This window comes from Monodelphis domestica, chromosome 8, assembly GCF_027887165.1.
Source record: "Monodelphis domestica isolate mMonDom1 chromosome 8, mMonDom1.pri, whole genome shotgun sequence".
In the NCBI taxonomy this organism is placed as follows: Eukaryota; Metazoa; Chordata; class Mammalia; order Didelphimorphia; family Didelphidae; genus Monodelphis; species Monodelphis domestica.
In genome coordinates, this window is record NC_077234.1 from 5094071 (window position 1) to 5120478 (window position 26408).

General features: G+C 38.7%; 1 protein-coding gene across 5 annotated transcripts in view; it reads left to right on the forward strand.

The window, feature by feature from the left end:
- FGF12 (fibroblast growth factor 12) overlaps positions 1 to 26408 on the forward strand; it is a 578750-nt gene that overhangs the window by 396326 nt on the left and 156016 nt on the right. For all 5 annotated transcript variants that reach the window (XM_007502452.3, XM_056808685.1, XM_007502450.2 and 2 more), the window contains one exon: positions 12295 to 12398. In XM_007502452.3, coding sequence (XP_007502514.1) covers positions 12295 to 12398 — 104 coding nt within the window. The remainder of the gene's footprint in view (positions 1 to 12294; positions 12399 to 26408) is intronic.

The window sequence follows — 26408 nt, forward strand, 5'->3', positions numbered from 1 at the left end:
GGTAGTGTCACCTCCAATCCTAACATCATCTCAATTTCTAATATTAAAGCATTTGATGGAGTCAGAGCATGAGCCTTTGAGAACTTTCTTTTTTTCCCCTGATTCTTCAGTACCTCTGGCTACTGGAGAACAGGCTACAATAGCAGAACTAAAGGCAAGTTACTGTCTGGCTCCCATGTATATTAGCATTGTCTTCCTTGGGGATGAGGAGGGGAGGGCAAAGCCAAGCAGTTGGTCTAATGGGACGCAGACTATATCGCTGGGACATAGTTGGCAGTTGGTGGTAGTGGTAGAGACTTTAACGTGTCCATGATCCAGAAGGCTTCTTCTACTTGCTAATGGCTATGTAATTTTGGGGTTGGGATCTTTTGTCTTAACTTGATGGTGATGGAGAATTTCCCTGAGAACAATAATCAAAATAATTTCAAAAAAGACAGAGAATAACCATATGAGTGGTGCCCTCTGTAGGAAGAGATTTCTAGCAGGGCATAGCAAAGCAGACTGGCAGCCTGGGATGTGGCAGAACCAGGATTCCACAGAACTGACTGGGTCAGTATTCTAAGACAGTTGGGAAACTCTCTCAAGCTGGGTGTCAGACTGAGAGGCTGTGTGTCAAAGGGTCTCCCTGAAGAAACCAATTTGGGAGCTGCCAAGGACTTTGGATTATCTTTTAAAGGTTGAATGAAGGTTCCCCTTCACTCTGGTGGACAGTTGTGAATGGGTGTGAACCTCCTCCCTTCCTGGACCCTACATCTTGATACTGCAGTTGGACTTAACCAGGGATTCTGGGGTTTGTGAGAATCTGGGTCCTGTGGACATTATCTTCTATTAGTGCAGTGAGTTAAGTTAAGGTATATTTAGAAAGGCTAAGGTTAAATTCTGGGTAGGTTGGAGATGAGGCACTCCCTAATTCCCCTTCCAAAACCATTATCCCTGTTTAGTTTAATAAACCCCCTTTATATACATTTTGTTAGTGTGATCGATCCTTCCCTAGCTGAGCCAGCTAGGTAAACCTGGGAAAACAATTGACTTTAGTTAGAGAGCAAATTGGTAGTTAGAGGCAATCTGGAAGGTTCCATTCTCACTCCCAGCAGTTGGTACCTTCCAGGGGGGTGGCAATGGAATTGTGTGACTCTGGCTGAGCTCTGTGGGATATTTAAACTTTAAAGGGAACAAAAGCACATGTGCTGGGTGGCCATTTTGTTTTTTGTTGATTTTTTTTGAATTTTTGTGTGTGTTCTGTTCTTTGCTGTTTATACACACACACACACACACACACACACACACACACACACACACACATATATATATATATATATATATATATATATATATATATATATATAAAGCAAAGTGGATAGTAATACATCATATCCAGTGTCATATAGTGGGTATATGTTGAATATTAACATGTCAGGGAATCTGATAAATGATTTATTCTACCTGTTGTGGCATTGTGTTTTACACATCCCTTATATACTTTTTTTTTTCATTTATTTCCACAGTGTTGTTAGGTAATGCTTGGATATCAATGGAAGAAACCCTTTACGTGTTTGACTATGCAAGCTATATTGTCATATGTGCCTTTGATGTGTACATGTTTCTTTGTGGTATATAATGTAAAGTTGTGGTGATTGATATTGGTTATAGATTTAAATCAATGGTATTGTGGATTACTAAGGATTCTGAGATGAAGCAAATGATTATAATTATGAAGGAAAAGATAGAGGCAATGGAGACATGCATGAAAGAAAGAATGATTGTAACAACTGATTTTGGAAATGATTTAAAGGATAATGATGGGAAAATTAAGAATTTAACTAGATTACAACAGGAAAAGGCAGACTGCTGCCCCAGCCAGCTCTGTGGGATTCTGGTTTTGCCACATCCCAGGCTGCCAGCCTGCTTTGCTATGCCCTGCTAGAAATCTCTTCCTACACCTCAAAAGGGCACATAACAATGTTGTATGTAGGGAATAGTGGTAGAGAGAATCATTGAAGTAGAAATAATGGTTCATGCAATTAATCATTGAAAATATATTTGAAGAGATTAAGGGAAGGGTAGATTATTAAGGTTAGTGACTGCTAGGGTATGGAGTCAGGATTTTATTCTATAAATATTAAAAAGCCTCGACTTAGAGCTAAAAAGAACATTTCAGGCCAGCCAAATCCACTGATTTTGTAGAAGAGATATCTGGGGCTTAGAAATGAAGTGTCTTGTTCATAATCATGTAGTAAGTATTAGGGGTGGACATTTGGATCAAGGTCTTCCTGACTCTAGTTCTCTGAAAAACAGTTATGCTTAGTGAATATACTAAAATACTCTTGTTCTATAAGAAATGACAAGTGGAAAAACAAAATAAAACAAAACAAAAAGCCCCCCAACAACAACCTTTGAAGACTTATATGGCTTGATACAAAGTGAAGGGAGAAGCAACTGGGAGAACAACTCATCTCATACAAGGAAATAATATTGTAAAGCTAATTAGCTTTGAAAGATTTAGGCATTATGATCAACACATTGACCAACTGTAATTCCAAAGGACTCATGATGAAAAATGCTGCCTACCTACATATAGAGAACTGAGGGACCAAAGAATGCAGAGTGAAGGACATTTTTCTTCTCTTACTTTCCTTTTTCTTTTTTCTTCCTGGTGGTTGGGGAAGGAGAAGGTGAGGGAGAGAATCTAGAAGTGACAATAAAATAAATCTTAATTTTAAAAATGTCTAGTTCTCTGTCCACTAAGAGGGTGGTGGGGAAATGTGCCAAATAATGTTTTTGGGAAAAGAATCTGGCAGCTCCATCCATGAAGAATAGATTTTAGGGATCAGAGAACCTGGAAACATTTAACCTTAAACAGGTCTTAGTTTTTCTGTGATCTAACTCCCTTATTTACAGGTGAAAAAACTGAGGTAGGAAGGATTCAGCTAACACAGACACATGCATATAAATAAATGAGATATTTATCCAAAAAAGATGTCTTAGATAGAAAAAGAGGCCTTCCCAAACCTACATGTATTTGAATACATGGACTCCTTTTCTTACAACTCAGCTTTCCCCTGACCTTGCAGGTAGCTGGCTGTTACTGTGGCCCTCTTCTATAGGAACAGCACTTCCAACCTTGAGGAGCTGCTTCATGGTCGTAAAAATGCTTCCTTCTTTTGAGTAAAACATCAAAGAAAGTACAAAGCTTTCTATGCACATACCCAAGACCATTAGTCATTTGTTTAGAGAAGTTTCAAGATTACTATAGAATTAAAAAAAATAACCTCAATTGAAAATTTGAACCTCGAAATAGCTATTATGTTCCTGAAGTCTCCACTTTCCTAACCTGTGTACGTATTTGTCTTTTCCTTACTCCCACCTCCTACTTCCCCCACAAAAATGCAGAAAAGGATGAGAGATCTGTAAGCACAGCCTGAGTTCCCATTTACTTACATCGCTGAACTGAAGTCCCTTTGAAGACATATTTCTTTCAAATTCCAGCAATGGACACTGAATCTGGTGGCTACTATATTCCCACCCTGTCCAGAAGCAACTGAACTCTTACTTTCATGATTATTTTTAGAGTAGCAACAGATGGAGAGGCTTGAATGGGGGCTGGTGGTTCCTGGTATCAGCAACAGAGCAAATGTCAAAATGTTTTGGCTGGATAGAATGGAAACCTGGTTTATTGTCAGTAGATCTAATGAGTTATGTGTATTTACATCGATCTACTCACCAATCAGGATTACTTAACCCCAGAGTGTAGTCTCAAAGTTGAAAGATTTGTCTGGTCTACAGAATGCTGTTTCAGTTGAGTAGAAGGGTTCAACAGCAAGGCAGATGGCAGGATGGCTTGAATGAACAGACAATGCTAGGGAATTAGGATGGATGGGATGGGCTTTATCCAGTGGAGGTCAAAGAGAGACACACTAAAATATATATATTTATCAATCACTTAGGAGTCCTTTTTGCTTCTCGATCCCATGACCTTACACCTTTGCTTTGGAATACATCCTTCAAACAGTCCAAGAGACAAGTTTCCTCTGTAAGACAAATTGACTAGAGAGGATGAGTGATGACAGTCATTTGCTCTCATTATCTATTGTGAGATGCTTCATTTTTCAGTTTACAGAAAAAAGCCTAAATCACTTTAAAGTTGACTTTTTAATTATGCAAGCAGTGCCAAATATCTACTAGAGAACACCTAAAAAAGCAGAACTTCCACATTGTTCCTGAGGTCTTTGCTCATCTCTTTTGTTACTATTATATACACATTATATTGACTAATTTGTGTGTATGTTTTCTCATCCAAGTAGAATGTAAGATCTTTGAAGGAAGATACTATTTCAATTTTGTCTTTCTGGTCTCAGTGCCTTCCACATAGAAGATGTAGAATAAATATTTGTTGAATTGAATTCAAGCGGATTCTAGCTAGATTTCCTAATAAAAATGAACTATTAATCAAGTTAGTGCTGGGGATGGAATGAAGGAGATTCAAATTGAAAGCAGAACTCAAATGCTTTCTAGATGTGTGACCTTGAGCAGATCCCTTAACCTGTGTTTACTTACTTTCCTCATCTGTAAAATGGAAATAATAAGAGCATCTACCTCACAGGGTTGTTGCAAAAGTCGAATGAGATGATAACTTTAAAGTCTTAGTATAGTATCTGGCCATATTAAATGCTATAAAATGTCAGCTATCATCATTATTAAGTTATTTGACTCTATTATTATTATTATTATTATTTAGGTTATTTGACAAGGAACTCCTTGTTGATGATTTACATAAACTCATTTCTTTGACTTTTCAAATCTTTCAAAATCTCACTCCAATCAATGTTTCCAGGCTTGTATTATATTATTCTCCTTCATGTCCTGTGGTCCAACCAAAGTAACCTATTTGTTATTCCTTAACTCATTTCCTTCCGTCTCCTAGATCTGTAACTTTATACAGGTTTCCCTTTATGTTTGGAATGCACTTTCTCCTAATTTCTACCTCTTCCACATTATCTTTTTCTCTCTAAGCACAGCTCAGATGCAAGTTCCCATATGTGCTCTCTCTTGATTCTATCTAGCTGCCAGTGATCCCTCCCCCCAATTCTCTTGGATTTATTTTCCATATATTTTATATCTATTCATAAGTATATGTGTTTTCTTTCTCCCCTGAAAAATTGAAAACTCCTAGAGGGCAAGGGCAAGTTCACTTTGGTCATTACACCTTCAGTACTTCCTATAGAATAGAGTAGGCACTTCATAAATAACTTTTTACTGATTAGTTACAATGTCTATTTTAAAACAAGACAGTGATGTTGTCACATGGTTCCCAAACTACCAATCCTGTCAGTTGGTTAAAGAGTGGTCAGTCCAATGGAGAAGAGACTATTCTATTTGTTTTTGGGATGAGAGTGATTTTTGCCAAATAGTCGTCACGCAGTAATTATGTTGAAATTTAAATCCTGTAGTCAAAATCACCAAAAAATTAAGAAGTTCATAATTTTTTAACCTTTTCCTGATTTTGTGTGGAATATGCCATTGGTATTCTCTATAACATACTCAGACCAATCATTTTTTTCTGAATATAATCTAACGAAGTGAATTCCACATATTAGGATTAAAAGAAACCAAAACCTGGGTAAAATAAACATACAAACACAAGACCTTTGCTTCCTCCCTTTTTTTACTAGATGCCCATTCCCATTTCCATGAACATTTCATTGGAGAAGTCTAGAAACATTTAATCCCTAGGGGAATAAAAAAGGTGACCCTTACTTTTGGAGAGGTGCCAAAAAGGGACTCCTGTAAATCTGGAAAAAAAGCATTACTATCAAACAGTTGATAACTATCTAAACACAAATATTATTATAAGAAAGTAGCAGGTTGCAGGGCATGATCCAATGGCCATTTTGGTTTTTGAAGTAAGATGTATTGGATTCAAATTATTATTGAGTATCTTCTTAAGGAAACTCCTGGAAGAATCATTTACATTGTGGATTATGTTGTAGAATATTCCTTGAAGCCTGAGATTTTGGAAACAGGTTTTCTAGTTCCAGGTCTCTCTATTCTCCCACATATCTATTTCCAGTCAATCAATAAGTAAGCATCATGAACTTTAATCTGTCCTAAGCACTGATGATACAAAGAAGCCATAATAGTTTCTGCCCTCAGGGAGTTGATAATCTGATGAATGCTATAACATATTATTCAGAGCACATAAAATAAATACAGAGTAGTGGAAGGTAATCTAAGAAGGTATATATAACTCATGGAAGAGATGGAATTTAAACTGAGTCTCAGTGATAACCAGGAATTATAAAATTTAGAAGGGAGATGATTCTAAGATGTGATATCCCAAGGGAAAACGCTCACAATCTCCTGGGAAAGGAAGAGCAAGTGAATCAGGTTGGCTGGATCATAGAGTTCATGGAGAGGAGGAGAATGAAAAATAATTGGGAAAATATACTCTCAGTTCAAGGAAATGAATCTAGAAAATAGAAGCACAGCCATCTTTCTATTTCATTGTTCAAAAATTATCATTCATAATCCAGGGACTTCTGCCTTACAAATTAATTGAGATGATGATGAAGTTGCACACAGGGAAGATTGGCTTTGTTGTGGTTGTTATCTTGTTGAAACTTCCTGGTCTGTGTTACACACACACACACACACACACACACACACACACACACACACACAATTTATATTTTTTGAGTGTGGGAAATGAAGAAGATAGAAGAGACATCAGCCTGCACAGTTTATAGAAAGAAACTACAGACCAATTTAATGGAAAGGTGGGTTTGTTCCCAGACATGTCAAATTCAAAACATCCAAAATAAAACTCATTATCACACTATCATGCATTTTGAATAGAAAAGAACATCAGAGAGTGTTTATTTAAACTCTCTCATTTTGCCGATGGAGAAATGAGTCTCAGGGAGATTAGGTGACTTTTTACAAGGTTACTCCGCTAGTAATAGATTAGAGCCCATATTCAGACCAACTTCATCTGATTCCTAATTCAGTATTTTTTCAGTATAATAGGCTCACCCCATTCCTGAACCCATTGTATCCCACCACGTTTGGCCCTTCTTTTGATGGCACCAGCTTCATGTTGCTCATACAGTTTTAGAGTTGGGAGTTATTCTTGGACCTTCCTTCTCACTCAGATTCCTCTCTATTCCCAATTCATATCCAGTTAGTTGCCAAGTCTTACCTATCCATTCTTCCTCACTGACATTTCTCTGTCTATTTCCACTCATGTAGTCTTTACCCTAGGGTGGGCATCCTCATTATCTTTGATCTAGAGTACAACAATAGATTTCTAATGGGTTTCACTGCCTCCCATTTTTCTTCATAAGCTATTTTCCCATAAGCACAAAAGAGATATTCTAAAACAGGAACTTAATGATTATCCCACAGATAGTCAACCTTTTTTCAGTGGCCCCTTATTACCTTAAGGATAAAACATAAACTCTTTACTCTGACTTTGAAGGCTTTCCATAATCTGCCTCCTATTTTCTTTCTCAGACTGATTTTTATTGTATTTTCTTTCAAACACCCTGTGTTCCAGTCAAATCTGCCTGCTATGCTCTGTACCACCCATTACATCCCCTGCCTTCAGATAGATGCCTAAGTGTTCTCCCATGGTTTATTTGTATTCCCTTCTTAATCCATCTGACAGAATATCTGGTTTCCTTCGCATTGTAGTTTCTATGAGACTGTGCTTCAAGTGCTAGAAGTAGTTTCATTGTACTCCCTTTAATGATCTGCTCACAAGTAAGGCAGCTGATGATTCAGTGGATAGAACAGTGGTCCTGGAATCAGGAGGCTTTGAGAATAAACCCAGCTTCAGACAATTATTATTTTTGTGACCCTGGCGGAGTCATTTAACCTATGCTTGCTTTCATTTCCTCTACTGTCCAAAGAGAATATTAGCGTAAGGACAAAATGAGGTATTTGTAAAGTGCCACAAATTCACCTATATAATTCTAGTCACAATAATAACCATAACAATATTACTAACAATAAGTTATATATCTGTATAACAATAGCTCCATTTTGTCCACCCCTCTACCTTATGACTCCATCTGGAACAGCTTCTAGATATAGAGAAGCTCTCCTTATCACCACTTCTCTGACAAAGTAAGGAAGAAAAAATGGTTGCCAAAATATAGTGAAGATACATATGAAATGTATGTACGAAAGGCGAGCAGTTAGGACTAGGACTCAAAATACGGGTGCCTTTTGACTGCCAATTACAATATAAATGGGTACATTGGTGGTAGAAGATCTTGGATATACTTCAATCGCTCCACGGCATTTTTCATATATCTAGGATTTTACCAGGTAGTTCATTTTTCACAGCCATTTCTCTGCATTAGTAAGGATTCACCTGCCTTTTCTCTGAGATCAACACTTGTCAGTGAGAGGGGACCATTAGCATCTCATTTGGCCTAAAGACAAAGGCCTAACAGGAGTGAGACAAGTAAATCATTCCTCTTCCTAGTGTTATAGATGGGAGGAAGTAAAGGCTCCCATCTCTGGAGCTCATGGGTAACACTGGTTCATGGCTTTTGCCCACTGGCCTATGGTATGATTCTCTTGCCATACATCTGGAAGCGCAAAAGAACTATCTGAGCAGTAAACTTCATGCCAAGTGACCAATGATGGACTACCCCACCCCATCATCCCCGCAAGTTCAACAAAAGAATAAATGAAACCTTAGTCCAGAGAAAGAACTCTACATTCTCCCTCTTAGAATGAATCATTCCCTGTCTTTCACCTTTTGTGAGACATTCCAAAGTGCTTGCCATCCTCCTCCTAAGATCACTCTGCCTCTCAACACCCTTCCTCTCTCTCCAACACACACACACACACACACACACACACACGCGCGCGCGCACACACGCACACACACACATGCTCCCCCACACTCCGGAGGGCATTCTCACTCTCCTTTTCACATCAGACTTTCACAGCATCTCTTTCTTTCCTTTGCCGGGCTTAGCAGTTTACTCACAGCCCTCACGTGGGAAAAGCTCCCTGGGAACGTGTTTTCTCTGTTGGTTTCCTGAAATGCACGTGCCTCTTACTTACCATGTGTCCAAGAAAGCCTTTACTTAGCCAGTCTTGCTGCGTGCACTTTGAGCCTCAATTATCCTGTTCAACTAGATTGTCGTTTCCAGCTGATCTAGCCAGAAATGTCTTTCTTTCGGTGGGATTGGCAAGTACAGTTTTCACCTTTAAATACCAGTTGCCTTCAGTTCTGTTAGCAGTCCCAAGGGCTGACTCTCGAAGAAGGAGACAAAGAAAGTGGAGAGGAGCAGATAAGAAATAGTCAGGGCACCCATTACTTAGTGCAGAGTATCTCGTCATCGAGAGCACTGCCACTCAGGGATTATTAAATATCAAATCTCATTGTCTCATGAAAGACGAGCCACAGGGTAAGATGCATTCCTTGAACTTCCTGAATGGGAAAAACCCAGACAAGTCAGTGCCAGTTTGGCATCCAACCTGAAGCTCTCAGTGATGCATCAAACTGGTCATTGCCCTGAATCAATTTCGTCAACTTTTCTTGGGCAATCAGAGCAGGAGGAGAAACTGAGTCTATTATTTGCCTTTTGTTCCGCTTGTGCTTTATCAGAGAGGCCAAGGTACAGCATTTACTTGAAGGCTTTCATCCAAAGGTCTCCATAAACTTGGCACATAGAATTCTAGCCTTCTCTAAGTCAACCACTCAGAGCAGCTGTCCCTGAGCTGAAAGACACCCATTTTAAACAGATGTCAGGAAGCCAGGGCAGATGTATAGGAAGGTAAGCTTTACACTATCCAGATAACTGGCTGATAGTTCCTGAATTGAAGTTTGCCCAATGTGGGCATGGATCCCAGGGCATCACAGTTGAGCATAGCTTCTAAAAAAGAGTTGGACAGATGAACATTTGGATTAGTAGGCACCATGTTTCAGGGCTCCTGGTTTCATTTGGGAATTGAGATGGAAAAGGAAAGAGTTGTTGTTTGAGCATCACTTAGTTGCTTTCAAGTATTTGGATAGAACGAATTGGGAGGCAGATTCTCCTGCTTTTCCAGAAATTATGGGATCATTGATTTAGAGCAAGAAGACTGTGGGTGGGCTCCATCAAGCCTAACCCCCTCATTGCACAGATGAGGGCACTAAAGACCCAAAATTGCACAGTGCCACTCATCTAAATAAGTATCTGAGGCAACATTTGAATCATGGATTTACTGACTCCTCAATTACCTAATAAGCTCCTTGAAGCCAGGGGTGGTCTTTTACCTCTTTTTGTATGCTGAGTACTCAGCACAGGCAGGCACCTTGTGGGCAATTAAGAAATGCTGATTGATTGATTTACTCCAAATCCACCATTTTCCAGGCTACACCACCTTGTTTCTTCCCTTCTCAGACCCTGATCACTTCTAGAATAAAAAAAAAAAATAACATGAAGAATAAAATAATAATAGTTAGCATTTATGTAGCAGTATGAGTTTTGTAAAGCATTTTATGATGTTATCTCATTTAAGGGCAAAAGAGCCATCTTCCTAAGAAAGTCATGCAAAACATCAATCGGTTTGGACCCATGTAGTCAATGCTGTCCTTCGGGGATTCTTTCTGCTCAAAATCTGTCTTTCTCCCATGAACACCTGGTCCCATCGTCTTTTTTCTCAATGTGTGTGCATGTGTTTATTTCCTCACTTATGTATTCCTCAGAGGATACTTAATTTTAACTTTGCCAGTGTTTCTGTTAGATTTTCTCCCCTCATTCCTGGGGCAATTCTATTTCTATCCTCCGGGGAAGGGAAGGGAATTTCACTGGAACTGAGTAAAAAAATTTAAAAATATAGAACTGTAATTATGATTGGTCCACAGTTATGGGCATATTTCCCTATTTGCTCCCCTTGCTTCCTGCTTCTCCTACTCCTCTCCCCCTTACTTTTTTTTCCTTTCCCTTCTCCTCCTCCTTCTCCTCTTCTTTCTCTTCCTCTTCCCTGGGTAGTTGTTTTGGTTTCTTTATGATGTAGAGAATTTAATATAAGATTTGTGCTCCAAACTCCTGGGTTCTAACTGTCTGTGACACTTGAATTGTGACTGTACACAAGTCACTCAACCTTTCTCATCCTCATTTTGGTAATTTGTACAGTGGACATAATAATGAAATAAGGAGCTGCTTACTAATAAATAAGCACAGAATACTCATGAAGGGAGAGCTTTGAAAACCTGAAAGTGCCACATGATACATATTATTTTTAATATCTCTGCCCAGAAAAGTCTCTCAGGCACATTTTAAAGAATTTCCCTTTTTACTCAGATTTTTCTTTTGGGAAAGTACTATTATGGTTTATTTTGCGCCTTCTGGAAAAAAAATGTTCTTTGTGACATAGAAGCAAGCAGGACTCCAGGCTTTGGAATATTCAATTTTCTTTCTAAAAAGAATTGCCTCTCATCTGTGTCTTCTCTGTCCTTGTAAGGATAGTTTTCATTTCCAGTGTACCTTCTCTTTTCTGAGCAGTCTTGTGTATTAATTGTTCTGGATATGAAAAGCTGTTTCTCCTGTTCCCACTTCTTCCATCTTTCACTGTCAAGGTTACCATAAGCCCTACTGGTTTCATGCTTCTTCTATCATTAGATAGAAACATCTGTCTCCCAGGCACAGGCTGCTGTTTTTTTTACTACCTGGCCAAACATTTCTTCCTAGCTGTATGGTATTTTACTTCAGTTCCTCATATACTCTGCGCAGACAAACTGGAGTTAGGGCCATTCCTCCCAAGTGACCCTTCATCCCTGGGTCTGTCCACTAGCTGGCCCCAATGCCCGGTATGAAATCCTTCCTTGCCTCCATTTTCCAGAACATAATCATTTCTTCCAGGCTCAGCCCATAAGCCACCTTATGGTAACAATTATACGATTCACGATGGTCACAGCAATGATGATAGCTACCATTTATTTATTGCCTGCTATATGTCAGTCACTGTGCTAAGCACTTTACAGATAGTATCTCATTGGATCTCACCTTGTAGATGACACTTTCTCTGATTGCCCACCCCTCACTCTTTTCTTTAGAGTTTATGTATTCCTCTGTATTTGCATATTGTCTTTCCTGGATACATTGTAAGTGCTGTGAGAGCAGAAACTATTTCTTTTTCTTTTCTTTTCTTTTTCTACTCTCTCTCCCTCCCTGGGGCTTGTTCATAGTCACTGATTTATGAAGGTTTGGTGCTTGTTGGTGCAATGAGGAATTCTGAAAGTTTACTAGTTATATGATTATTATTTTTAATCTCTCTTTCTATCTTCCTCAGCCCTTTTCAACCTAATCCCTGTGGGCCTTCGGGTTGTGGCGATCCAGGGAGTGAAAGCCAGCCTCTATGTGGCAATGAATGGAGAAGGGTATCTCTACAGCTCTGTAAGTACCATTCAGTCTTTCTTTCTTGAGGAAGGGAGGAAGCCATGCCAAAGCCTGAAGTTAGAAACAAAACAAAAATAGAAACTTTGCATGCTGGAAATGTTCATCACTGCTTCACTAATGGAGCATCATGGCAGCCAACTTGTTTCAGAAGTTCCTTTCTCCAAAGAACTAGATATTAACATGTAAAATGTTCATGTGATATTCAAGAGTTTTTATACCAGCATATTAAAATATAATGTTTGTACAGTTATTCATCAGAAGATTGTGGGTCACATAACAAGAATCAACAGCTGGCCATTGACAAAGGGCAAGTATTGCACTGAAACGCGTCATACTGTCCTTCCCAGGAGGGACACTGATATTTTGTTGGTATTCTTCTCACATATTTAAAGACAGAGCTGACAGGAGTTTTTCCATATGTTGCTCCTGTGTGCTGCTACTGGGAGTAAGTTAAAATTTTGATTCCCCTTGTGGTTTTAATTTCTCTTTTATTTTCTATTAGAAATATTTGTGCTGTAATCAAATCAGCTTCTCTTCAAGGCACAGACTATTCCTTAGACATCTATTGGGCAAACTTAGAAAGGACCTATAATAGCATTGACTTACACTGATAAGAGTGCATTCTCTTGAGATGACTCACTTCCAGAATGTGCTGGAAGAATAAACTGTACTATATTCAGCTTTGAAAATTTGTCACTTTTTTGTGCAGTGATTTTTTTAATCTTCTGAAAAGAGGATTTGCCTTGTTTCAAACTTATTTATTGGTTTCCACTTAGTGAATATCACTCCTCATCAATGCCAAAGATTTCAGTGATGTCAAACTGATTAAGAAAAATCATGAATATTCACTAGATTCCAAATTTATCATTAAATAAAGCTTATTTGATTTGTCCTGATTTTGAGTAAATTAATTTCAGTTACACAGTTCTTTGTTGGCCACATCTCACTCATCTAATTAAATTATCTAGAACATTTTTACTTTCTTTTATTCAACTCACATGCAGAATCAGACCTTCTAACTCAGTTATGCATTTACCTAGTGTTCAAGGTAGAATTTAAAGACGGTTGCTTTATATTTGTTTGAAAGTATAGCCCTTTATTCAAAATGTGTACAGTTTCTAACAGTTACTCATATTCCAACTGGTTGAAGTGAGTATAAAGAAAAGGAAGAAAATCAAATCAAAAGTCAAAGTTTGACTTAGCTCTAGTTGAGGACCAATAATTCTGTCATGAGTATATTTAAAAACCAAATCAAACCCACAGTCAATTCATACAAAAAAAATTGAAAACACCTTTGTTTTGGTCATGTTGGAGCATGATCCTTCTGAAAGAAATCATGAACAAATCAATTCATAAGCCAGAAAACAAGAGCCATGTACAGTGTAGCCATCACATTCTGAGACATCCCATTGCCATGCAATGAGTGACACCTTGAAAAACAGCTCAGTGAAGTCATTAAATTCAAACTCCAAGATCTAACTTTGGGATTTTTCTAAGCATATCAAAATTTACTCCATATCCAAGTTCATTCCTCACCTGAGTAGTGTACTTTATACTGCTGATTTGTTAAGGGAAAAAAAAGGATGTAAATTAATTTGTATCTTGAATGCAATTGGGTAGCAGTTTTCTGATCATAACAAGAAACTGTAGAGAAGACAACAGTGAATGCACAGGCACCCTTTGATGAAGGACTTTGGTCCTGATGAGATGTTTTACTTGGCCTTTTTTGATTTCAAAATTCAGACTATTTTTGGGCTTGAGCAGTGAGCTTGTTAGCTACTCAGAGTTTTTTTGCCTCAGGGTGCTATCAAACCTGATGGTCTATGAACCTGAATGGACCCGTCCATAAGTGAGATCTGGAGAGCAAACTCTTGCAAAGATGTCAAAGGGCTAAACCAGAAGGGAGAAGGAGTTACTGATAAGGGGATTGGTAGAAGGTAGGGATACTTCTGCCAATTTGAGGAGGTATATATAAAATGACTTGAGTCATTGAAGAGAAAGAAAAGAAAAACTCAAAAATTGGGCTTTCAGACAAAATCAGGTAAGGTAAATCAAATTTCTATGAAGATTGGTTGGTGTCAATGGCCTTAAGATGGATCAGGATAGAGTTACCAAGCAAATAATAGGTGGGTTTGAACACAAAAGTACAATCTGGCATTTGGCCTCTAGGCTTAAAAGGAAGGAAGAAAGAAGTAGAAAATGGAAACAGGAACCACAGAATCTGGAACTAGAGGAGGCCATATGGACAATTTCCTCCAAACACATTATTCTACAGTTTAAACCATGGGAACTAGGGCACAGAGAGGGGTCAAGTTCTTATTGGTCATAAATTGCAGAAATATGATTTGAAGGCAGATCTTCCCGTCATAAATCAGATGATCCTGTCAGCAGTCCATACTATCTCTGAAGATCTGAAGTAAGTTCAGCACAGTGACCTGGGCAGGAATCCATCAGGGTTAGTGTCTGAGACAAAAGAGAACTCAATGAATAAACAATTAAAGGCTTATTGAACACAGTCATAGACTAGTGTGATACAACCTTTAGAGAATATTCATGCCATCATCTTCAGGAATTCATTATCTACTAGAAATATATAATTTACAAAATCCAAGCAAAAAAATATCAGTAAAGGTGAGGAAGTACCTCATTAGCATGGGGAGGAAGGTTCTTGGCAGAGGTAACTTCTGAATTTGTCTTTAAAAGATGAGTGAGAAGAACACAGACAAAGAGGGAGAGGGCACTTAGTGAATGGGGGAAAATAGTTTATCCTATATGAGAAGAACAGTTTGGTTGGATCATATAATTTTGGGAAGGGAATAACATGGTAAGGGAATAACATGAGATAAGGCTGCATTGACAGGGGAGACTTGGAGGGCCTTGAATGTCATGCTAAAGTATTAGAATATTATTTTCCATGAGATAGAAATTAACCAATGAATATAGAGCAAAAGAATGATATGAATAGAGCTCTGCATGAGGATAATTACTGCAGCAGAATTTGAAAAGCTGGGATGGAACAGAGGAGAGAAAGGAATAAACATGTAGATAGCCCCTATTATATTTCAGGGTCAGTGTAAGTACTTAACATTAACACACACACACACACACACACACACACACACACACACATATAATTTGATGGAAAGAGGAGAGTCAAAGAGACCTATCTTATGTGTCTTTCAATAGTGTGCACTATGGTGTTGGTTATGGTGATTAAAAGGATGTGATCGTTACTTTGGAAATAGAATTATTAGGGACTCAGGCCCAAAGGATGTGACAATCAGATACTTCATTCCTGAGCTATCTTCCCTGTTCATTAATCCAAGATGGGAGAGAAGGCACCCCTGACAAAAGGCAAGGAGTGCCAGGAAGAAGAACAAGGCAGGGTCTAGTGAACTTTTCAGAAAGGGAAGAATCCTTTGTAAGGATAATGAACAATTACTTTGTAGTTTATCAGTTTGGTCAATCCAGATCTTCATATTTTGGGTCTGCTCAAAGTGAAAGTTATCAGTGACAAAAGACTTTATTTTTCGCTGATGTAGTATCTCCTGGTTGACATAAATAGCTTTCCTTTAATTGGGGTTGTTTGGAGGATGAGAGAGGAAGCAAAGGGCTACTTTTCAGGACATCCACGTGGTTTCAGAACTGATCCAATGGTTGGTTTCAAATACTTTGTCATGAATGAGTCTGTGTGTGCATAAAAGTTGGAAATCGTTTGAGTAGTCTTGAAAATCACAACATTTGGAAAACATTGGTTAGATGGGTAATTGCATGCAGCAAGCATGTGGAAGGAAGGATTGTAGTGAGTTAAGGACTGGCCTTAAAATTGATTATTTTTAAAAATTTGTGAGTGGGCATGAACTAATCCTTGTAGGATAACACATTGAGAGTTGGAATGAAGTCAAAGCAACACATTTGTACGTATCAATAAGTAGTCAACAAACATTTATCAAGCTTTCATATATTCTAGGCTAAGGATAGAGTCTAAGGATACAAAGAAAGGAAGAAAAACAAAAGAAATCAAATTAAGAAAATTAAAAAAAAACAGACCCTGCCCTCAAGGAGTTAGGCTTCCATTGGAACAGACAGCATGTAAATTACTTGGTGCATATACAATAGACACAAGATAGAAGGAAGGACATTTCTGAAGGAAAGCATTAGAAGAGGAGGGAAAGAACTGGGGACCTGGAAAAGCCCAGTTTAGAAGATCAGAGTTGAACTTAGTCTTGGAAGAAACTTAGGAAGCTAAAAAGGTGGAGGTGAAAAGAGAGGGAGTTGTAGATATAGGGGGTAGCTGGGGAAGAGAGGTGGGGCGTGGATTGTCTGTGAAAGGATCAGCAAGGAGCCTACTGTAGCTGAATAGGAATTTATAGAGGGGAGTCAAGTATAAGAATATGGGAAATGGAAGAAAAGTTCATGATCTGAGGATTGTCTTGAAAGGCCAGACGAGTTTATATTTGATACCGGGGGTTGCTACAGTTTAAATATCAGTTTGGCAGCCAAGGGCACTATAGATATATTGCAATAGAGCAGAGATACCTTTTGATGGATTTGGAAGCTGTAAGATTAGAATTCTTTTCTGTTTTACATAATTCAGGATAGCTTAGGGTTATCTTGTTCCATGGAGTTGAGACCAGGAAGAATAGCAAATGGAAAATTGAATGACCTTCAGGAGTAGTTTCAGTCTTCCATAAAGGAAGGCTTTAGGAGAAGTTTGGCATTTTGTCCTACAGCCCTCCAGGCAGAGTGGAGAAGATGCTAAAGGAGACATACAAAAAAATGCTTGAGTTAGAACTGTGATAGTGATGAGTTTATCCTGGGAGGGGCCTCTTGGGTTGTGGAATTATAATGAGAAAGAGCAATAAAAGCAGAGTTGTAAAACAAGGACAATTGACTGGAAGGTGAACACTCCAGAACATTCCCCATCTTCCTTCACTGAAATATCTAGGCAGGGGCAGCTAGTTCACTAAAAGATAGAGTCAGGCCTGTTGGTGGGAGGTCCTGGGTTCAAATCTGGCCTCAAGACACTTCCTAGATATGTGTTCCTTGGTAAGTCGCTTAACCCCAATTGCCTAGCCCTTACCAATCATCTGCCTTGGAACCAATACCCGAATTGATTCTAAGATGAAAGGTAAGGGAATATCTATCTATCTATCTATCTATCTATCTATCTATCTATCTATCTATCTATCATCTATCTGTCTGTCTACCTATCTGTCTATTTATCTATCTTTATATACCTCCATGTATATATTATACAGTAATATATTATAATATATATATATATATACATGTACACACAAACATATATATGCAATGAGGAAGTGACATTTGAAGAGTGACCTTGCTGTACTCCCTAAAAGGCCCTCCCTATGTCATAGGGATCAAACTCTTTGTCTCTTTATTTGACCACTCAAATAATAATAATCTGGTGGGGCCCTTCTTGAGCTTTAGTCATTTCCCTGCTCCTCCCCCCAACAAAATAGGGTATCTTTTGTACATTGGAAGAAAACTTATCTCTGAAGAGGGTACTTATTTTAATGCAAGAAAATCAGTATCTTATGATGGAGTGTTTGAAGTGAAGAAAAAGTGAAAAAGAAGAGAGAGAAACTATCAAAGTGAGGTGGAAAATAGAGGAGGAAGAAAGAAAGGAAGGAAGGATAAAAGAAGCAGAGAAGCAAGGAACGAATGAAGGGAGGGAGGGAGGGGAAAACAGAGATGGAAGAAAGAAAGAAATAAAAGGAAGAAGGAAGGGAAGAAAAGGAGGAAGAAAAGAGTGAGGAAGGAAAGGAGGGAGGGAAAGAAGAAGGAAAGATGAAAGGAGAAAGGAAGGAATTAAAAAGAATAGAAGGAAGGAAAGGAAAGAAAAAAGAAAAGAAGAAAATAAGTGAAAACAAGAAATAAGAAGAAAGGAAGAGAAGAAAGAAAAGAAAAAAAGGATGAAAGGGAGGGAGGACAGATGGGAGGGAGGTAAGAAGGAAAGGTAGAAGAAAGGGAAGAAGGGAAGAAAGAAGGAAAGAAGAAAGGGAAGAAGGGAGGAGGAAGAAAAGAAGGAAGAAAGGAAGGATGAGGGAAATATACTATCTTTTTCTTCAAGCAAAAGGTTCAGAGTTTCTAAAACTCTATTTTCCTTCTAAATCATTAACAAATAAAAATCCCATTATTTTCTCAGAAGTCAATTCTAGTGCTGTTATTGGCATCATTCTTTTCATCAGATAGTATCAAAGAGCTCTTATCAAATGTTTTGTAAAAGTAATAAGTTTCTGATGATTGTATTGGGACTTGGACTCAAGAGAATCAATTTGATTAATGTCTGCCCAGGGATGGGCTTCCAGATAACTCTCTCAGTCCTGCCTCTGCTTCTGAGACCATCTTTTTCAAGAACCTTGGTCTGAGTACAACAACTTAAGCCAGATTTTTCAGAGGGATTCATTGTTCTTATTGACAATACCACCCCGTTTATCTGCTCAAAACAGTGCTAGGACTTTATTGAAGTGAAATATATTTTATGTTTCCAAGTAAAATACAATTTTATGGAAAAATAGAAGCCATCATTTTTCTCCTTTTTCCTCCCGTCAGCCAGATTCTCAAACCACAAGCACAACTAAAGTTTACCTTTTTGATGGCGTTCCTTTAAACAACATTAATATATTTGCCACTGTTGGTTTCGATTTTGACAGAATTTCATGGCAGGGACAAAGAGGAGGAAATGAATTGGCATGGCAGGGGCAAGAGAGAAAATAAGTATGATTCCAACTGAAATTCGCAACTCAATCTACATAGATCATGAATCAGAAGCAAACACCAGAAAGCCATGTTTATGGCACAGACTGCAGAGGAGGAATTGCAGTCATCAAGAGTGGGCAGCAACAAAAAAGGAATCATAGAAGGAGCTAGTTGTAGGCACTGTGATGACTCATACCGAACAGCAAAGGGGGAAACACAAGTGAAGTACTATATCAAGCCCCTGATAATTCCACTGAAAAACTGGGCATTCAGCTACATTAGGGAAAGATGATGGCCATTTTCTGAGCTTTGAATCATCAATCCATTCTTACCTGATTTAACAAGTAAAATTCTAAGGCAGAATGCACAGTGTACACAGAAAGAAAGCCACCCTTTGGATAGGACACAGATTCTAATCCATGAAAATCAACACAGAATAATGCATGTGGAGAAAGGGAAGAGAAGGAAGGAGAGAAGGAAGGGCAGGATGAAAATTTAAGATTCACTGGCTGTTGTTCTATTTAATTTTGTTATAAAACTGACATTTGGATAATTTTCTTTCTTTGAACAGAGGTCAGCAAGGGCTCAGACCTTTGGCATTCTGGCTAGATCATGCCAAAGACTGAAAGGCCCAAGAGTTGAGCCCTTTTCTGATCTGTGCCAAATGGCTTCTGGTACCTTTCTTGATTAAAAAGAAAAGTACTAAATTAAATGGCCTCATAATGGCACTGAAGAAGATCCCACTAGGTTCATAATGCCTTACACAATTCTTTTGTAATATTTCTCTTCATGATGGGCTTCCAATCAAGCTATTCTCTATCGGATTTAAATGTCAACGTTGGGGCATTCGTTTTTACTAGAGTAGGTATCTGTAAAAAACAATTCTTAGTGTGAAGGGCAAACATTTGAAATCCAGAAGCATGGGATGAGTTGTATTCCAGCACTCCCTCCTTCATTTCTATCAAGAGAGTCATCAAAAGAGATAGTTGCCAATTTTCCCTGCCAGGGAGGCATGCTTCTCAGAATCTTTTATGAGAATAATGTTTCCTTATTATCACTGAAATACTAAAAAGCATCAATAATTCTATGAATGATTGTCCTATCTACCAACTGGCAATGTGTCAAAAATGGAAAGCTTTTTCTTCTGAGGTGCCCTTGGAGTGGGCTCAAGTTTCTTGCTCAAAAGCATACATAGGTCTCCCCCATGCCTGGGTCCAATTACACACTTACTAAGACCACAGAATTTATTAAGCATATTCATTAGGTCACAGGATCATAAATGAAACTTCATTGTAGTTCAATTATTTCATTTTACAGATTAGAAAAGTAAGGTCTGGAGAAACTTAGAAAGACCAGTGACCCCATGAGTGTGGGGACTCTATTAGCATCAGAAAGCCCTTCTCATCCAATGCATTTCTCAGACATGCTCTTCTGAAATTCTTATAGAAGCCTCCATTCCTCAATTCAAGATTCCTCATCTTTCTACCTCCATCATACTCAGCCTTGATGGTGTCTTCTGGGTACCCTATCCTTCTGGGTAAATCCTTGCCAGAGAGCTCATACTTATATATGTGAGGGCCACTTGATCCAATTCAAAGTACCAGTTCAATTGAACAAACATTTCAGCAGCATCTTTATGTGCAGAGCCTTTGGCTTGAGTCACAGAAATAGAAATTTGGCAGTTCCTGACTTCAATGGCACCTGAGAGGAGTTTTAAATAAATATAAGGATTCTAAATGGCAGATTCTGAGGAATGGGTGCTTTTCAAATATGATGGATGGTCCTGGAGACATGGAATAGAGGCAAGAGATGAGATGCATCTCCTGGAATGGAGGTGAGATGATTTGGCAACTGAAAATAAGTGGTGCCTTTTGACTGAAAATGATTTGATATATAGTGAATTGGACTGAACTGTGCGTAAATAGAATGAGTCCAAAAAAGAAGGTGGAGATCCAATTGTGAAGGCTTCTCAATACCTAGTTGGGAGATTTCTATTTTGTCAAACAGACTACTTACTGGAGGCATCTTTGCTATTTTTAGAAACTGTCTTAAGTTGGGGAAGGCTCCTATTATGGTTCAAGAGCTAGATGTTAGAGGACATTTGAGTCAAGCCTTTTCATGCTTTAGATGAGGAAAACTGAAGCCCAGAGGGGTAAAGTTCACAAGGTCAAGCATAAGCATCATGGTAGGATCTGAACCAAGATCCTTTATGATCTTGGGAAAATCTACATGCCTGTCAGTACAAACACCATCTCTGAAAACCTAAGGCTCCATATAGGAGTCTTCTGTTTGCCAGTGATCTCCATTCTGGTTTTCTGCCTTCAGTGGGATGACTCTAGGATGATCCAAGTTGTTCATGATGTTCTCTCATCTGCAGCAATAATTGCCTCTGAAATCAGAAGTTGATTGGAATGGCACCAGAAGAAAAAGGGTAATGGGGTGGGGTGCTCTTCCAATCCATACAAGTGAGTTAGGTTGAGTAGCATAGGTCAGAGAGGCAGAGATTGGCTTAACTTCAAATGCAGCAGAATTTCTCAAATTTTTGGAACAACAATTACTATGGGCCTCTTTCCTTGTGACTCTGCTTCCTCTGCCTTCAGACCTAGTAGCTTTCTGAACTCTTCTTATCCCTCAGATGCACAGCCTAGCTTTTTGTTTTCCTGCTGCACATCTTGATTTCTTGTTGACCATTTTGGTGAGTTCCTTATATATTTAAGCCCTAAAGGGCTCTTATATTCATCCAAAAACAGGTATGTAAAATGTTTCTGATTTATAAATCTTAATAGCTTATATTTGTATGGCACTTGAAGGTTTGCAAAGCATTTTTCATTTTTGATTTGATTTTTTGATCAATTGTTTTGATCAAATTTTGATAAAAATTTTTTGATTCTCATAACAAATCTGTGAGGTAAGTAATGCAAGTATTATGATTCATCAAATTCAGATGGAAAAGCTGATCCTCCAAAAGGTTAATCCAAATTCCTATAGTCTAATGACTTTTATGAGCATCAAAGGTGGGATTTAACTCCTCATGGCAGCTTTGGCTTCCTTTACACTACAGAAAGTTGAGTCAAGTCTAAATAACAAGCATTTATTAAATACCTATTTTGTGCCAATCACTGGGATAAGTGCTGGTGAGTCAAAGGATGGCAAAAGAGAGTCTCTGGTCTTAAGAAGTTCATAGTTTAGTAGGGAGACAAAATGCACATAACTATGTACAGACAAGATCGATACACAGTAACATCACATTGCTGCTTTTGAATAATTTATTTGATGTTCCACTGAGCCCAAATTGGAATCTATTATGTTTATGCTTCGTGTGTCCAGCTCAATGTTAACCCTGCTGGGAAGTGTGCTTACATCTTTTGTCATTCCTGATTACATCAGAGAACTGCTTAGTCAAGACCAAAAAGATTTGTGACCACGTGTTGATGTCCTAGGGAGAGCTTTTATCATTTTGCTGGATAGAATGACAAGCCTTCAAGGAATCCCTCATTTCAAATGGTTTTGCAAAGCAAAATATGTAGCAAACTGAATTTGGCAATAAATGGGAATGCTGAAACTTCATTTCTTTCTGATTTTTGTATGTACTTTGCTTTCATACATGAGTTAGACTAGAATAATTCCAAGTAGGATCAACTTGAATGGTGAAAGAGAATCTCTGTCTGGGTCTTTGTCACTCAAATGAATTTTTTCATCTCCTCAATCTTTCATATAATCCGCTTATCTCATGGGAAAATCAAAATCCTTTTAGTGACATATTAGAACTCAAATGACTGTTTTGACCTCTGGCAAAACTATAATCTAGGGAAAAGTTGAACCTCCGTAGCTCTTGCTTCCCTTGTCCTCAACGTGCCCTGTTTCTCCATCTTTTCCTTTTACAGGATGTTTGACATACTCTGTCTAGCCCTCTACATTCACAGGTGCAACTTTCTAATGCTCAGCACACTGTACAATGTGGAGACACACACAACCAAATGGGAATTTGCTCATGGAAGGTTCCGGAAGATGATGGGAGAGAGGAGCATGGCCATTTCTGTAGAGCCGTATTAAATGATAAGATCACTGGACAAGATACAACATATTTGGAGAGACTAGTTCACAAAGCCAAAATGGAAAGCTAAATCATATTTGAATGAGCAGTGCCCAAGGAAGGCCCTTCCACCTTATATGGCATATTGACTAACCCTGATTCTGAGGCAGCTAGATACTTCATGACTTTGTGCTGCCATGTCCACTGGCAATACTTGACAAAATGGTCCATTTTCTCACATATAAAACAGAGGCCCAATCAGCCATCCCATGGCCTCCTCTTTCACCCACTCCTCTTCTATTAGGCTCATGTTTCTCACTTTGGAGTTACTTCATTGTCTACATCTGAGGAGATCTCCAGTTCTGGTATGCCATAGTGTGCCCTGCCCCTCATCTAGAGCCATAAAACTTATCCCTATGCCAGTCATGGTGAACCTTTTAGAGACAGGGTGCCAGATCTCACCCCCCTCTCTACCCACCCCAGGCCAAGTGCATGCCCCACGCCCACTGCCTTTCCCTGCTCTGCCTGCCCTCTTAGCCCAGACAGGGGAGAGAGGAAGCACTCCCATTGGGCTGCTGGGAAGAGGGGTGGGTGATGAGAGTCACATGTGGAGAGAGGGAGGAGAGTGGTCAGAGTGTTCCACTTGCCTCCAACTCTGCTCCCTTCCAGCTATGTGCCACACTATGAGCTATGCTCCCCTCAAACCCAGCTTCACTCCAACCCCACCATGGGAATTCCGTTCACCACAGACTCAATAGACTCCCTTCCCTCCCACACCCTCATGTAGCATGTGAGCCACTCTTGCCCAGCACCGTACCCCAGACGGGAGGGAGGAAGTGCTAGTGCTCCCATTGGGCTGCTGGGCAGAAAGGCAGGAGACGTGAGGAATGTCCTCAGATACATGGAGAGGGGGAGGGGAACAGCTTTGCTCTAAGTCCCTCTGGCTTTCTAGTAATGAACTCTGGTGGAAGACTGCAGGCATGCTCACAGAGAGGGCTCTGTGTATCCTTTTTGACACACATGACATAAGTTTATCATCACTGTGTTATACTTACCTCTGCCCTGTCCCCCCTTCCCTCGCCTCCATCTAGCAATCTAACCATCTCTCTGTCTGTCTCTTTCTTATTGTATTTCTTTCTCTGTTTGTAGCTACCTTTGTCTCTTCCTATGTGTCTAAGTGTCTATAACTATACCTTAGTCTGATTCTCTGCTTCTGCTTGACTCTTCATTCTTGATTCCCAAGCCTATATTTGCATTATTTCTCCAAATTATGATCCTTCCTCCATTTGGTTTTCTGTTGGAATTGGGAATCACCAATAGGACATCTGTGTTTGGAATGACTTTGTATCGGTACATGATATTTGCTGTTTAGTACATGGAGAATCATTTTCTCACATTAATAGAAAAGTCTTTAAGGGATGCTCCATGGCTTCTTTATTCAAGAGGACTGTGCCACCTGCTTTGGCAATCTCAGCTGTATTCAGATAATATCCTCATATAACTCTGAACTACAAATGCTCTTCATCCATCTAAAACTCATTCAGAATGGCCTATCTTATCCTGAAATTTATGATTGCCTTGTTCTTGACCAGAGACTTGTTTTATGTTGCTGGACCTATGAAATATAGGACTAAGTTGGCAGCGGCCAGTATTCCAGTTTATTTCATCCTCTTGGTTAGATGCAAATTCCCTGCCCCATCCATTTATTTTTCCTGAGAGAACAAAACCAATTTCTCTGCCTTTATAAGAAAGTTGGAAAGGGTTGACCCATTCTAGCCTACTTCCCACTTGTCTTGCCAGATAAAGATCTGGGTCTTCTTAATGAGAAAAGGCAAGCTAAGGGAAGAAACAATATTCATTTGGCTTCAGAATGCGATAAGGCATGGATGACAGGTCATGATAATGGAGTCTCAGTCAGTAAATATCAATTATTATTAATAATAATAAATAGTAATAAACAGCTACTATGAACCAGGTACTTTTTAAGCACTATAACTACAAAGAAAGACAAAAGACAGTCCCTTTTCAAAGTTCTCATTTCTTAATGGGGAAGATAAAACATTAATAACTCAAAATAAATAAGCTATAGAGAGTATATTCTGGAGATAGTCCAGAAAGGAGATGCTCACATTGAGGGATATTGCTCTTGAAGGAAGAAAGGATTATTTTAAGTCTTGTGACTGTTGAATGCTATTCTAAGAGTAGAGGAGTTTATGAGTAAAGCTATGAATTTGTACAAGGACTGAATGAGAATGGGGTCAAAGAAAGAAAAGTCCAATTTGGCTAGGCTATCTGAAACCTCTACAGAAAGTGAAATAATACGGGGAAAGACCTGAAAAGAAGGGCAGAACCAAATGATCAAATGTCTTCAAAAACCAAAGTTATGCTTTGCAGGCAGGTGATGGGGAGCTGGTGAAAATCCTTTTTATTGAGGAGTGATGGAATGACCAAGGTAAGTGAATTCTTCACCAGGATAAAGACTCAAATCGCGATGTGGGACATAGAAGGGAACCTGGAAAATGGGTAGCTAACAGATTAGTCAGGAGTTTATTATCCTGGTTAATGATGGGAATAAATAATTAGCTTCTGAATCAGGGGGAATTTCACTGGAAGTGGATCATCAGGGTTGGAATGAATGAGGTATACCATAAATAGAAACAAATCTGACAGCTGATTTGAAATTTAGGGAGAAGAAGAAGGTAGAGTTAACTGCTTTAAGGTCAGAGGAATTAGAGATGAGAAAAAATGGTGAAAAAATAATTTTGTAGATTTTTAAGATTTATAAAGAACATTTGCTCATTTGATCTTTTACTTGTGAAGTAGGCTGTGTTATTATCTTATCCACATTTCATAAGAGAAGAAACTAAGACTCAGAAAAATAAGGTAAGTTGCTCAGGGTCATATATATAGGCATATTCTGAATTTTGATTTGAACTCAGATCTTCTTGTCATCAAGATCAATGCTAAATTTTCACTAAACCCTTAAATCTTGTGTGTAGGGGGGAAGATTAAGGTGTGAACAGGATCATTTTCATATGAGCCATGTTGATTTTGAGGTACTGGCAGTATATGCAAGGGAAATAATCTCATAGGCTATTAGAAATATAGATCCAGTGCTCTAGAGAGAGTTTGGGGTTTGTCATATGAATAGGGAATCATCTGCAGAGAAAAGATAATTGAACCCACGGGAGTAAATGAGATCATTAAGAGAGACAGTGTAAAGAGAAAAGAGCAGAGAGTTCAGGACC